The 13435-nt window shown below is 37.4% G+C and overlaps 1 protein-coding gene across 2 annotated transcripts in view; it reads left to right on the top strand.

Annotated features, from left to right (window-relative positions):
• The first annotated feature begins 385 nt into the window (after positions 1 to 385).
• clip1b (CAP-GLY domain containing linker protein 1b) overlaps positions 386 to 13435 on the top strand; it is a 34817-nt gene continuing 21767 nt past the window's right edge. Inside the window, exons 1-11 of one of the 2 annotated variants that reach the window (XM_055207612.2) lie at positions 386 to 597; positions 3180 to 3351; positions 3632 to 4212; positions 4299 to 4423; positions 4542 to 4743; positions 4821 to 5018; positions 6396 to 6499; positions 7033 to 7093; positions 7965 to 8069; positions 9106 to 9234; positions 9347 to 9463. In XM_055207612.2, coding sequence (XP_055063587.2) covers positions 3267 to 3351; positions 3632 to 4212; positions 4299 to 4423; positions 4542 to 4743; positions 4821 to 5018; positions 6396 to 6499; positions 7033 to 7093; positions 7965 to 8069; positions 9106 to 9234; positions 9347 to 9463 — 1707 coding nt within the window. In that variant the 5' untranslated portion in view covers positions 386 to 597; positions 3180 to 3266. The remainder of the gene's footprint in view (positions 598 to 3179; positions 3352 to 3631; positions 4213 to 4298; positions 4424 to 4541; positions 4744 to 4820; positions 5019 to 6395; positions 6500 to 7032; positions 7094 to 7964; positions 8070 to 9105; positions 9235 to 9346; positions 9464 to 13435) is intronic. The other variant, XM_055207613.2, reaches the window with a different exon arrangement.

The raw sequence follows: 13435 nt of genomic DNA, 5'->3' as shown, positions 1-13435 counted from the left end.
GTATACAACAGTATTTTTTGCAAGATAATTGCAAGTGTAAACCAAACCATAGGTGTGGTGTAAACGCATTCAGAATACAAAATATTTATGTTGACTATTCAGTTCTGAGCACTAGTGGCCGCCAAAGATATTCAGCTCAGATTCTTCAATAAAAACGTTGTTTTTTTCCCTTCCACAAATAATTATATATTTACTTAGATTTATGTTTTGCTTTATATTAATTTTTTTCTCACGTCTAGACACTTTTTATTGCCAAGCGACACATTTGCATTTTGCCGAACTTGTGTTTGATCATCAAACTAATTCCGCAATAAAAGTCCCCTCAGCATCATTTTATAAACACTTTTTTTCGGGTTCTGCTCATGGCAGCTCTGCACATATCAGGTTTAAACACATTACCAGTTCGTCCCGTCAGAAGTCACAGAGTCATTAAATGATTGTTTGGGTGCAGCTTTGTGTTGATCTGCCTCACCCACTAACATCACATCATCACCACTCCTCTGAGATCATCATCCAGAAACACACACACATACTGTACACTGTAAACCTCTTTATTTCCCACATCACGGAGGAATGATTCACATTAAAAAACTTCAGGTAAGAAATAAAGATCACTTCATTATTATCAAAGCTCAACAGTCAGCTCATATGTGTTTATGTGGCGGATTTAGCATCTTTGGCTAATGTCGTCTAGCAGACACTTTTCATAACCGGATGGAAACACAAATGTGATACATTTCTGATTCATGACAAGCCACATTATATTGATTATATTCATGAATGGCTTTGAGATAAAAACCATTCAGGGTATTTGTTTTGTTATTATAAGAGATTGGTTTGTGGTCGTTAGCTGTCTAAAATAATCAGTGAAACATTTCGTTATCAAAACAAAGTCCATATCAATTTACAGCGCTAACGTTAATTGCATGGCGGAATGTTATGGCTATAAATAATATTTATATATTAAATATTTGCTAAAAACGCGAAAACGTACATTGCTAACTTTATAAAATCCTAAATAACAACTAATTTGTTTATTTTTAAGCAGTCATATCATGAGTGTGTAAACAAGCTAATGTGGGTAGGTTAACAGTTGAGTGTTGTGTATTCTGAATTGTCATTGCCATAAATATTTATCATGGTAACCATAGTTACCATCAAACCACCATTGTTATTATAGTTTTTAGATTTAGGCTACTTCAAAATGTAAATATTGATAATAGTCACTAACAAAAAGGGTCCATACCAGTGATACCATGATATCACTGTTATGTAAATAATAATGTACAATGGTAGTACCATAGTATTTTTTTTATGTAAACAACTATACATGACTATGGCAATAATTATTAAGAAATATGGTGTGAACATCCACCATCATCATCATCAGAATGACACTTATTGCCTCTAACTTAAAAAAAAACGATGAATATAAAGTGATAACTGTGGTTATGTTTCTGTAAAAAAAGTTTATTTTAAAGGGCACGTAGGTGACCCTGGACCACAAAACCAGTCATAAGGGTCTTTTTAATCAATAAATAAGCTTATTTTCGCCCACAAAAAAAGAAGGACGCCACTGTTGTGTATACTGTTGCGTGTTATTGTGAAATTTCAGGATTAAAGTTTACATTTAAAATTGCAAATTTTCTTAACAAATGATGTTCAGTCGAGAAGAAATTATGTTTTTTTAGGAAAACATTCCAGGATTTTTCTTATTTTAATGGACTTTAATGGACACCAACACTTAAAATTTTTTTCAATGGAGTTTCAAAGGACTCTAAACGATTTCAAACAAGGAATAAGGGTCTTATCTAGTGAAATGATTGTCATTTTTGACACGAAAAATTAAAAATATGCATTCCACAACTTCTCGTCTATATCCGGTCCTGTGATGCGCCAGCGCAACCTCACGCGTGTGCAAAACTACGCCCCAGTGTTTACAAGTGTGGAGAAAGAGGACCGTTCCGACATTGTTGTATGTCGAATGATAATATTTAATGTCTTTGTGTCAGTTTATTGTTTAAAATGGTCCGCATTTCATAACACATTTCATAACACATCTGCGACGATTCGACTGTGAGATTGGTAGTCGAATCAGGCTTCTCCTATCGATGCATCGAATCTTCGACTATTCGGGGTCACCCCTAGTAACATGTGACCTTTTTACGTCACTACGCACTTACGTGAGGTCTCGCTGGCTCGTCACACAGCTGAAGGAAGAAGAGAAGTTGTGGTTTAAAAGTGCATATTTTTTATTTTTCTTGTCAAAAATGAGAATCGTTTCACTAGATAAGACCATTATGCCTCGTTTGGGATCGTTTAGAGTCCTTTGAAACTCCTTTGAAAAAACTATTAAAAGTGTTGGGGTCCATTAAAGTCCATTCAAATTAGAAAAATCCTGGAATGTTTTCCTCAAAAAAACATAAATTCTCCTCGACTGAACAAAGAAAGACATCAACATCCTGGATGACATGGTGGCGAGTAAATTATCTGGATTTTTTTTTTAGAAAATTGACTAATCCTTTAAATTTGTCTGACAGTTAATTGTTTACTAAATTGTGACGTTATGACGATTAATTGGCGGTTTAAAGGCTTTGACGATTATGATAATTAATTGTCTGGTTTATTGCTTTGACATTTAATTCTCATACATTTTTTTTATTTGTTCATGAAATATTTTTCACACATTGTTGTGATTATTTTAATTAAATCTTTTGGAAGGTTTACCTGGCAATAAATATGAATACACGTGACATGTATTTAGAAGTAATTTTTTAATAAAAATATCTTTCAAAACCTGAAAATTCTTCATGAGAAATAAACACAATAAAGTTTCTGAAAAATAACTGAAAGTAAAAATGCAATCAAAATAAAGTGACTATACCAGAACAAGCCTTAAATAGTAGCCAATCCTACTAAGGTTATATTAGTACCGGACCACATGTCTGTAGTGGCTGCAAAAAAAATCAGTTCCTTGCAGATCCTTAAGAATAGCATATGGTCATACAGTCTCATTTTACAGGGGCTGCAGCTCCCCCTTGTGTTTTTTAGAGAGATGTGCAATCATTGCGGTGATCTGAAATCATTGGGATGATGTCAAACAATCGCAATGAGACAATTATTTAATCATTGAGACAGCCCTATTAATCTGTATTAACATTTTTTTTCTGATCTCTCAGGGAATCCTATCTGGTCAATGTTCGGGGAGTTTGAATTTTTTCCAAACCCTGCAGAAGTAGCACATTTACGTGCATAAAGCAGGGACAATGAGTACAGGGAAGCCGAGTGGTATTAAACCACCCACCAAGATCGGAAAACCAGCGGTGCCGACCAAAACCTCACCTACTGCAGGTAAATCACTTCATCTACAACTGTACGTTCACTTTAATTGCCCCAGCTGGCAGCCATGTTTGCAAATCTTCTGGGCAGTTATTTCAGTCATGCAAGACTGAATTAATAAAGAATGTAATTGATATGACTTTTGTAATAAAAATATCCATATTTTAAACTTTAATAACTAGCTTCAGGTAGCGTCAGAACACCATTCCTACAACTATGCATTATAGCATATAGTTTTGGATTTTTTGGATTATTTAAGCATGACCATTAAGTCGTTTTTGAATGAATCCAGCTGGCCCCAAAGCAGCGATGTCTCCAACCTCCAATACTGCTCAAGAAGCAGCGCCAGACTTCTCTGTCGGGGAAAGAGTTTGGGTCAATGGCAACAAACCAGGCCAAGTGCAGTTCATTGGAGGGACGCAGTTCGCACCGGGTCAGTGGGCAGGTATCGTTCTGGACGAACCCATCGGTAAGAATGACGGTTCTGTGTCCGGAATCCGCTACTTTCACTGCGAAGACCTGCGAGGAATATTCACTCGACCTTCCAAACTGTCCCGCACTCCCGTGGCGGAGCGCGATGCCAATGGCGAGCAGGCATCAGCCAGCAAGACCTCCACAAGTCAAGCGACTAACCAGACCTCCACGAGTCAGGCGACTAACCAGACCTCCGCAAGTCAGGCGACTAACCAGACATCCACCAGCCAGACCTCTCCTGCCAAAGCTGTTCAAGACACTCAAACTACTAATGCAACCACGACCACTAAGACCTCAACAAACCTAACCAGGGCCGCCAGCGGCTCCACCTCCAATCTGTCCGAAACCGATTCAGCTAAGAAGTTACAACGGGAACTTAAATTGGGTGATCGCGTGCTGGTAAGACTCTTGTCTGGTTTGTCTTTACACTTATTGGCTCCACGTTGCGATCATTTAACTTTTGATCATGTGTTTGCATTCCTAAGGTCGGAGGAACTAAAGCAGGTGTTGTGCGTTTTTTGGGTGAAACTGACTTTGCTAAAGGCGAATGGTGTGGCGTTGAATTGGATGAGCCGCTTGGGAAGAATGATGGGGGAGTGGCGGGTGTGAGGTAAAGATACTGGGTTTTGTCGAAATTATAATTTTATAGTTAAAAATTATTATAGTAGGCTAATAGATTCTTTAGATGTTGCATTAGGGAAGTAAAGCAGTAAAGAAATCTCTTTCAGGTATTTTCAGTGTCTGCCGAGGTATGGCCTATTCGCTCCCACGCACAAGGTGACCCGCATCGGCTTTCCATCCACAACACCGGCAAAATCCAAAAGTTCGAGACGTAGGTCGACCCTGAAGCACAGCCCCAGCGCCTCCTCCGTGAGCTCCCTCAGCTCCGTGGCCTCCTCAGTCGGAGGCAAACCCAGCCGAGCAGGCCTGGTAAATCCACATTCACAACATCCATTTTCTTTTCAGATTTTACCCCCATACTCTCTATATTAACGTCTAATCTCCAGCTTACAGAAACGTCAGCACGTTATGCGCGGAAGATCTCGGGCACCACAGCACTTCAGGAGGCGCTGAAGGAGAAGCAGCAACACATTGAGCAACTCCTGGCCGAGCGTGACATGGAGAGGACGGAGGTGGCCAGAGCCACCAGCCACGCTGGAGAAGTTCAGCAGGAGCTGGCGCTGCTCAGGCAGGTTCAGGAACAGGTGAGCAGATGTTAAAGGATGTAGTTATGGTTAAAGGATTTACTGCAAAAAATGACTTTCTTACTTAGTATTTTTGTCTTTTTTTCAGTAAAAATATCAAAAAATGCTTAAATTAAGGTGTATTTTCTTGATGTGCAAAATGACCATTGGCAGATTTTTTTTTTCTCGTTTTAAGCGTTTTAAGTTTTATTTTCCTAGGTCATTTTGCTCATCAAGAAAATACATCTTAATTTAAGAATTTTTTGATAATTTTACGGAAAACAAGACAAAAATACTAAGTAAGAAAGTCATTTTTTGCAGAAATTCTTAGTATTTTTATCTTGTTTTCAGTAAAAATATAAAAAAATTCTTAGATTAAGATGCTTTTTCTTGATTAGCAAAATGACCCAAGAAAATAAGTCTAGTTTTTAGACCAAAACTATCAAATTTAAGTGATTTTGTGCACAAAACAAGCAAAAAAAATCTGCCAATGGGGTAAGCAAAAAAAAAATCTTGAACATTTTTCATAAACACTAAATTCAAGAAAAAATTGCTTACCTCATTGGCAGATTTTTTGCTTGTTTTATGCACAAAATCACTAAAATTTGATATTTGTGTAAAAAGTCATACTGCAAAAAAGATTTTCTTACTTAGTATTATTGTCTTGTTTTTTTAGTCAAAAAATTCTTAAGTTAAGATACATTTTCTTGATTAGCAAAACACATAAGAAAATAAATCTCGTTTTTAGACAAAAATATAAAAATTTAAGTGAATTTGTGCTTAAAATAAGGGGAACAATCTGCCAATGGAGTACTTTTTTTCTTGAATTAAAGGAACAGTATGTAGGATTGTGGCCAAAACTGGTACTGCAATCACACAGCTGGTGGCCAATACACAAAATGACAACTTAAACATCAGTTGAGGGCTGCAACTCCACTTTTTAAATGACAATATCCTGGCCAGACCACTGTTGTCAATGATATAAGTATTTGAAATAAAAATGATTTCTTAATGTCTAGTGACATATCAGGGCCATTTTACGATTAATTGATATACATTTCTTACATACTGTTCCTTTAAGTTTAACATAATTTATTTCAAGATTTTTTTTTTGCTTGTTTTAAGCACAAATTCACTTAATGTGATATTTTTTGTCTAAATACTAGACTTATTAAGTCATTTTGCTCATCAAAAAAATGCATCTTGATTTAAGAATCTTTAGATATTTGTACTAAAAAAAGACAAAATACTAAGAATTTTTTTTACCTTGTAATGGAACCATCCCATAAACCTTGTTTTTTTTCATCTTATGTGGAAACCAAGGTCCACCAGCTACAATAAAAAGACTTGTGTGTTTTGATCTCAATTGTTTTTTAAAAACTTGACCTGTTTTTTAAGTATACCCTTGAGATGGAAGCCAAGATGGACCAATTGCGCAGACTCGTGGAAACTGCAGACAGAGATAAAGTGGAGCTGATGAATCAACTGGAGGAGGAGAAAAGGTAAAAGCGTTTGACATATGCTTAAAGGGGACATTTCACAAGACTTCTTTAAGATGTAAAATAAATATTTGGTGTCCCCAGAGTACATATATGAAGTTTTAACTTAAAACACCATATAGATACTTTATTCTAGCATGTTAAAATTTCCACTTTGTAGGTGTGAGCAAAATGTGCCGTTTTTGGGTTTGTCCTTTAAATGCAAATGAGCTGATGAAATGCAAATGAGCTGAAATTAAAACTTAATCGTGCTGTGAATTATTTATCCTCTCTCTCTCTCTTTCTCTCTGCACTAAATGGCAGTGTCGTGGTTGAATAGTCCAGATTAAGGGGTGGTATAATTCTACTAAGATCCCCTTGTGACATCACAAGGGGAGCAAAAATGTAATTACCTAAACTGGCTTGATCTTTTTCACATTTTCTAGGTTAATAAAAGCACTGGGCACCCAAGTAATATTTTCATGATATGTCCCCTTTAATTCTTTACAATAAGAAACAATTCTAGGACCATGAATGATGTCTCTTGTATCGTACAGAAAAGTGGAGGACCTGCAGTTTCGTGTAGAGGAAGCTTGCATTACCAAAGGTGACCTGGAGGTAAAGTGATCCTACAACACACGTTTACATTGGAAAAAAATGAGAGGACCAATGCAGATGACATTTACCAGATTAGTCTGTGTGTAATTATTTACATGTTTATATCGTATTAACAAGACACATTTGGAGCAGAGCATTATTACAGATTTACATCATCTAAAATGTGATTATTAGTTGGATTTGTTCTTAGTTTGTCCCTTTGGTGGATTATGAATAATTAAGAGTGCATTGATCTAACATTACAGGACATTTCATCTTCTCACAGACTTGCTCTGAATGCGTGTCAGTCTGTTTCATGCCAAAATACATCCCTGTAAAATGAGGTTAACTCTTGGTCTAAGAATATTTATAGTGTATGGTGAAGGAAAAATTGATAGATTCTTGCAATTTATATATTTAGATCATTTTTATTTGTTTATAATTCTTTATTATCAAGAACTGAGGATCTGTTCCATAAAAACATTCATTTTTCATTGTCCAACATCAAGCTGATCTGTAGTCACTTCAAACCCAGAGTTTCTTTGATGCTTCATTCATTTTCTCTTTCTTTCATTCTTTCATTCATGCATTCATCTTCAGTCTTGTTTACTCAATTATTCATTCATTTTTTTCATGTATCCACACCCTCCATTTCTCATTCACTGTCCTGCTTTTACGGGCCAATCATATTCTTTGAATTCCATTGTACCGTTGTTGTTTTTCTCATCCTCTCACCATTCTGTGTCTTTGTGTCACTGCTGCCTTTGTCCCTAAAAGAGGATGATGATGTCAAGATCCGCATGAAGCTCTTGGTACTCGGCTTTTGGCTGCACGTGACCGTGCCCTTGCTGTTTCTCTCTCTCTTCTCTATTCTTTTTCTGTCTACTAACAGACGCAGACCAAACTGGAGCATGCTCACATTAAGGAACTTGAACAGAGTCTTCTCTTTGAAAAGACCAAAGCAGATAAACTCCAGAGAGAGTTAGAGGACACTAGGGTAAATGAGTGCATGAGTTGCGTGTCAGATCGCCGTATGTGGAAGAAGTTTTGTTTTTTATTGATTAAGTGATTTTTTTATTTCGTGATGGGTTCAGGTAGGTTTGACGTTTTCCTTTTGGAATACACCACTAACTGTTGACGTACTTTTCCGTTTTTATGAATTTTAGTTTCTAAAGTCTTCATTTTAATTATTTTTAAGGTGTTTTTTTGTTAAGAGTGTTTTGCAGGATTTATCAGGGGAGGGTGTACTTTTTTGGTTAAAGGCACAATATGTAGAATTTTGACCACTAGAGGTCACTATTTGACAATAACAAAGGGAAAGCTTAATGATGTTATAAAGGAGTGTGGATTGATGGCAGATGTTTTTTTACCATTCAGAGACATATGTAATTCGCTAATCATGTTCATGGATGAGGTAATGAATCAATGTTTTATTACCTGTACGTATTTTTTGCCATTGTAATGAATTACCTGGAAGGCACAACAGCTGCATGTTAGATTCTGTATAACCACCACTTTTGCATTTGTCCACTCGTGTTGCCATAGTTTCTACAACCGGAAACTGAGGATAGAGCGGATATTAAAGGCGGGGTGCATGATCTCTGAAAGCCAATGTTGACATTTCACCCAAACAAACACGCCCCTACCCCAATAGAATCTGGACCTTTTTTAGATAGATAGCCCCTTACTGCTGATTGGCTACAAGTGTGTTTTGGTACTGGGCCCGATTCCCTTTTCCAAAGTGTTTTTCAAAAATCATGCACCCCGCCTTTATATTAAAATTAATATTGAGGATATTAATGTAAAGTGCTTTGGTGGGCAACCTGGTGCCCACGGGTACCATGTTGGAGACCACTGCATTAGGGAATATTAGCAAGTTTATTGCTGCATCATCAAATCAATTTACGTGGGATTGGAATCATTTAAAGATTCAACAGGCCAATAAATGACAACATTTATTTTGTGAAGATTTAATTTAATTATATTACCCAGTAAATTACATACGGTCACTGAGCATTGATGTTCTGCCGAAGGTGGCCACGGTGTCCGAGCGGTCCAGGATCATGGAGCTGGAGAAGGAGGTGGCAGATCTTCAGCTTCAGTTGAGAACTTTAAGAGCTGAGACCTCTAGATCCGCCTCACCTCCATTACAGGACAAGAAGGTCCATTCATTATTCCTTACTGACGTGGTTTGAGTTTACTAATCGTGCTCGGTAATATTCATATGGAGATTATAGAGATGGTTTCAGTTCTCTTTGTTTTGTGTTCTTGTAGATCAAAGATTTGAACAGTGAGCTAGAAAACAGACAGAAAGAAGTGCTTCTGTTCCAGCAGAAACTCATCTCTTCCGAGCAGGAGAAGACCTCGCTTCAGCAACAGCTACAGGACCTGGTACATCTCATTTACACCAGCCTGATAACACCTGCTTTTATTTCGCATTGTGAAAAATTATTAAGGGCATAGTTCACCCAAAATCAAAATTTCCTCACCCTCAAGCCTACCTTGATGTATATGATGGGGCACCATTGACTTCCGTAGTATTATTGATTTCTACTATGTGGGGCACCATTGACTTCCATAGTATTAATTTTTCTACTATGGGGCACCATTGACTACCATAGTATTATTTTTTTCTACTATGTGGGGCACCATTGACTTCCATAGTATTAATTTTTCCACTTATCCACTATGGGGGCACCATTGACTTCCATAGTATTAATTTGTCCACTATGGGGGCACCATTGACTTCCATAGTATTAACTTTTCTACTATGGGGGCTAGGGCTGGGGCGGTTTGGAGTTTTTCTTACCGCGGTCGGTAATCAACAAATTCCCGCGGTTTTGCGGTTTATTGGCAAGACAATGAGTTAAATAACATGCATGACTTATTTATGTTCAATAAACAACATAAGGAACATGTAAAGTGAATATTATTTCCTTTCACATTTCTTCAATTTCAACATTCAACAACTTGAACAATTAATATTATCAGTAAAAAAAAAAAGTTAACGCATTGTGCGTGTCCACACTTACGTGCCTACAGACATTTCGCCACTTTTCTATCCTTAATTTATGAATGGCCTGTAAATGACGCAAATTATTGCTGCCCTGACGGTCTGGTAAAAGAACCATTTGTATGAGAAATCACTTGTACTGCATATGTGTCCGTGCTTGAGTATAGCTTGGAAGATGCACGGAGACGCGTGTGTGTGGGCAAAATGACACGGTCTGTCTCGCGCGCCCCCGGGCAGTCCGCGTCTGCCTCGCGCGCGCTCCGTCATCCCGCGTCTGCCTCTCGCGCGCACTCGGGCAGTCCGCGTCTGTCTCGCGTGCTCGGGACCGCTTCTATCCTAGACACTTACCATAAACATCTGTCTTTTTCCAGAAACGGAGAAAGAAGACGCAAAAGCAAAACTTTTTGAAATGTGTCCTGCTGCAGAATTGGCCACTGTGGTAGGCTAGATGAAAAAGAGACGATCTAACCTCTTTGGATATTAATCCTCGGACTGATCGCGTGCTCTTTATGTTGCGTGACAATTTAATAATGTGAAACCTGATTCTGTTGTTGATCTGTTGCGGCTGTTTGCACGTTCAAATTAAATAAAATTTTGTATTGCCTTTACCGAGTCACAGACAACGTCACTTGTATTTCTACTCAATGACAATTTAATATTAAAATCATATCAGTTAACAGTTAATGTTCTGTTAACAAGCTGCTGTTGTTTAAAAGCTGCGTGTATAACATCCCCCCCATATATACACACAATTGCAGGCCAATGTTTCAAGTTTTTTTTTTTTTTGCGGTTATGACGGTGAGGGGCTCAGACCCGCGGCATGGGTCACGTGACCGCGGTATGGCGGTAATCCGGTTACCGCCCCAGGCCTAATGGGGGCACCATTGACTTCCATATTATTAATTTATCTACTATAGGGGCACCATTGACTTCCATAGTATACATTTTTCTACTATGGGGCACCATTGACTTCCATAGTATTAATTTTTCTACTATGGGGGCACCATTGACTTCCATAGTATTAATTTTTCTACTATGGGGCACTATTGACTTCCATAGTATCATTTTCTCTACTATGTGGGGCACCATTGACTTCCATGGTATTAATTTTTCTACTATGGGGGCACCATTGACTACCGTAGTATTATTTTTTTCTACTATGTGGGGCACCATTGACTTCCATAGTATTAATTTTTCCACTATGGGGGCACCATTGACTTCCATAGTATTACTTTTTCTACTATGGGGCACCGTTGACAACCATAGTTTTATTTTTTCCACTATGTGGGGCACCATTGACTTCCATAGTATTAATTTGTCCACTATGGGGGCACCATTGACTTCCATATTATTAATTTTTCCACTATGGGGGCACCATTGACTTCCATATTATTAATTTTTCTACTATGGGGGCACCATTGACTTCCATAGTATTAATTTTTTCTACTATGTGGCACCATTGACTTCCATAGTATTAATTTTTCTAATATGGGGCACCATTGACTTCCATAGTATTAATTTTTCTAATATGGGGGCACCATTGACTTACATAGTATTAATTTTTCCACTATGGGGGCACCATTGACTTCCATAGTATTAATTTGTCCACTATGGGGGCACCATTGACTTCCATAGTATTAATTTTTCTACTATGGGGCACCATTGACTTCCATAGTATTAATTTTTCTACTATGGGGGCACCATTGACTTCCATAGTATTATTTTTTTCTACTATGTGGGGCACCATTGACTTCCATAGTATTATTGTTTTCTACTATGTGGGTCACCATTGACTTCCATAGTATTAATTTTTCTACAATGGGGCACCATTGACTTCCATAGTATTATTATTTTTACTATTGGGTCACCATTGACTTCCATAGTATTAATTTTTCTACTATGGGGGCACCAGTGACTTCCATAGTATTATGTTTTCTACTATGAGGTCACCATTGACTGCCATAGTATACATTTTTCTACTATGGGGGCACCATTGACTTCCATAGTATTATGTTTTCTACTATGAGGTCACCATTGACTTCCATAGTATAAATTTTTCTACTATGGGGGCACCATTGACTTCCATAGTATTAATTTTTCTACTATGGGGGCACCATTGACTTCCATAGTATTATTATTTTTACTATGGGGGCACCATTGACTTACATACTATTATTTTTCTACTATGGGGGCACCATTGACTTCCATAGTATTAATTTTTCTACTATGGGGGCACCATTGACTTCCATAGTATTAATTTTTCTAATATGGGGCACCATTGACTTCCATAGTATTAATTTTTCTAATATGGGGGCACCATTGACTTCCATAGTATTAATTTTTCCACTATGGGGGCACCATTGACTTCCATAGTATTAATTTGTCCACTATGGGGGCACCATTGACTTCCATAGTATTAATTTTTCTACTATGGGGCACCATTGACTTCCATAGTATTAATTTTTCTACTATGGGGGCACCATTGACTTCCATAGTATTATTTTTTTCTACTATGTGGGGCACCATTGACTTCCATAGTATTATTGTTTTCTACTATGTGGGTCACCATTGACTTCCATAGTATTAATTTTTCTACTATGGGGCACCATTGACTTCCATAGTATTATTATTTTTACTATTGGGTCACCATTGACTTCCATAGTATTAATTTTTCTACTATGGGGGCACCATTGACTTCCATAGTATTATGTTTTCTACTATGAGGTCACCATTGACTGCCATAGTATACATTTTTCTACTATGGGGGCACCATTGACTTCCATAGTATTATGTTTTCTACTATGAGGTCACCATTGACTTCCATAGTATAAATTGTTCTACTATGGGGGCACCATTGACTTCCATAGTATTAATTTTTCTACTATGGGGGCACCATTGACTTCCATAGTATTATTATTTTTACTATGGGGGCACCATTGACTTACATACTATTATTTTTCTACTATGGGGGCACCATTGACTTCCATAGTATTAATTTTTCTACTATGGGGGCACCATTGACTTCCATAGTATTTTTTTTCTACTATGCGGGGCACAATTGACTTCCATAGTATTATTGTTTTCTACTATGTGGGTCACCATTGACTTCCATAGTATTAATTTTTCTACTATGGGGCACCATTGACTTCCATAGTATTATTATTTTTACTATGGGGTCACCATTGACTTCCATAGTATTAATTTTTCTACTATGGGGGCACCATTGACTTCCATAGTATTATGTTTTCTACTATGAGGTCACCATTGACTTCCATAGTATAAATTTTTCTACTATGTGGGCACCATTGACTTCCATAGTATACATTTTTCTACTATGGGGGCACCATTGA

The sequence above is a fragment of the Misgurnus anguillicaudatus genome, chromosome 12 (genome assembly GCF_027580225.2).
Source record: "Misgurnus anguillicaudatus chromosome 12, ASM2758022v2, whole genome shotgun sequence".
NCBI classification, from domain to species: Eukaryota; Metazoa; Chordata; class Actinopteri; order Cypriniformes; family Cobitidae; genus Misgurnus; species Misgurnus anguillicaudatus.
This window is presented reverse-complemented; position numbering and strand designations above follow the sequence as displayed.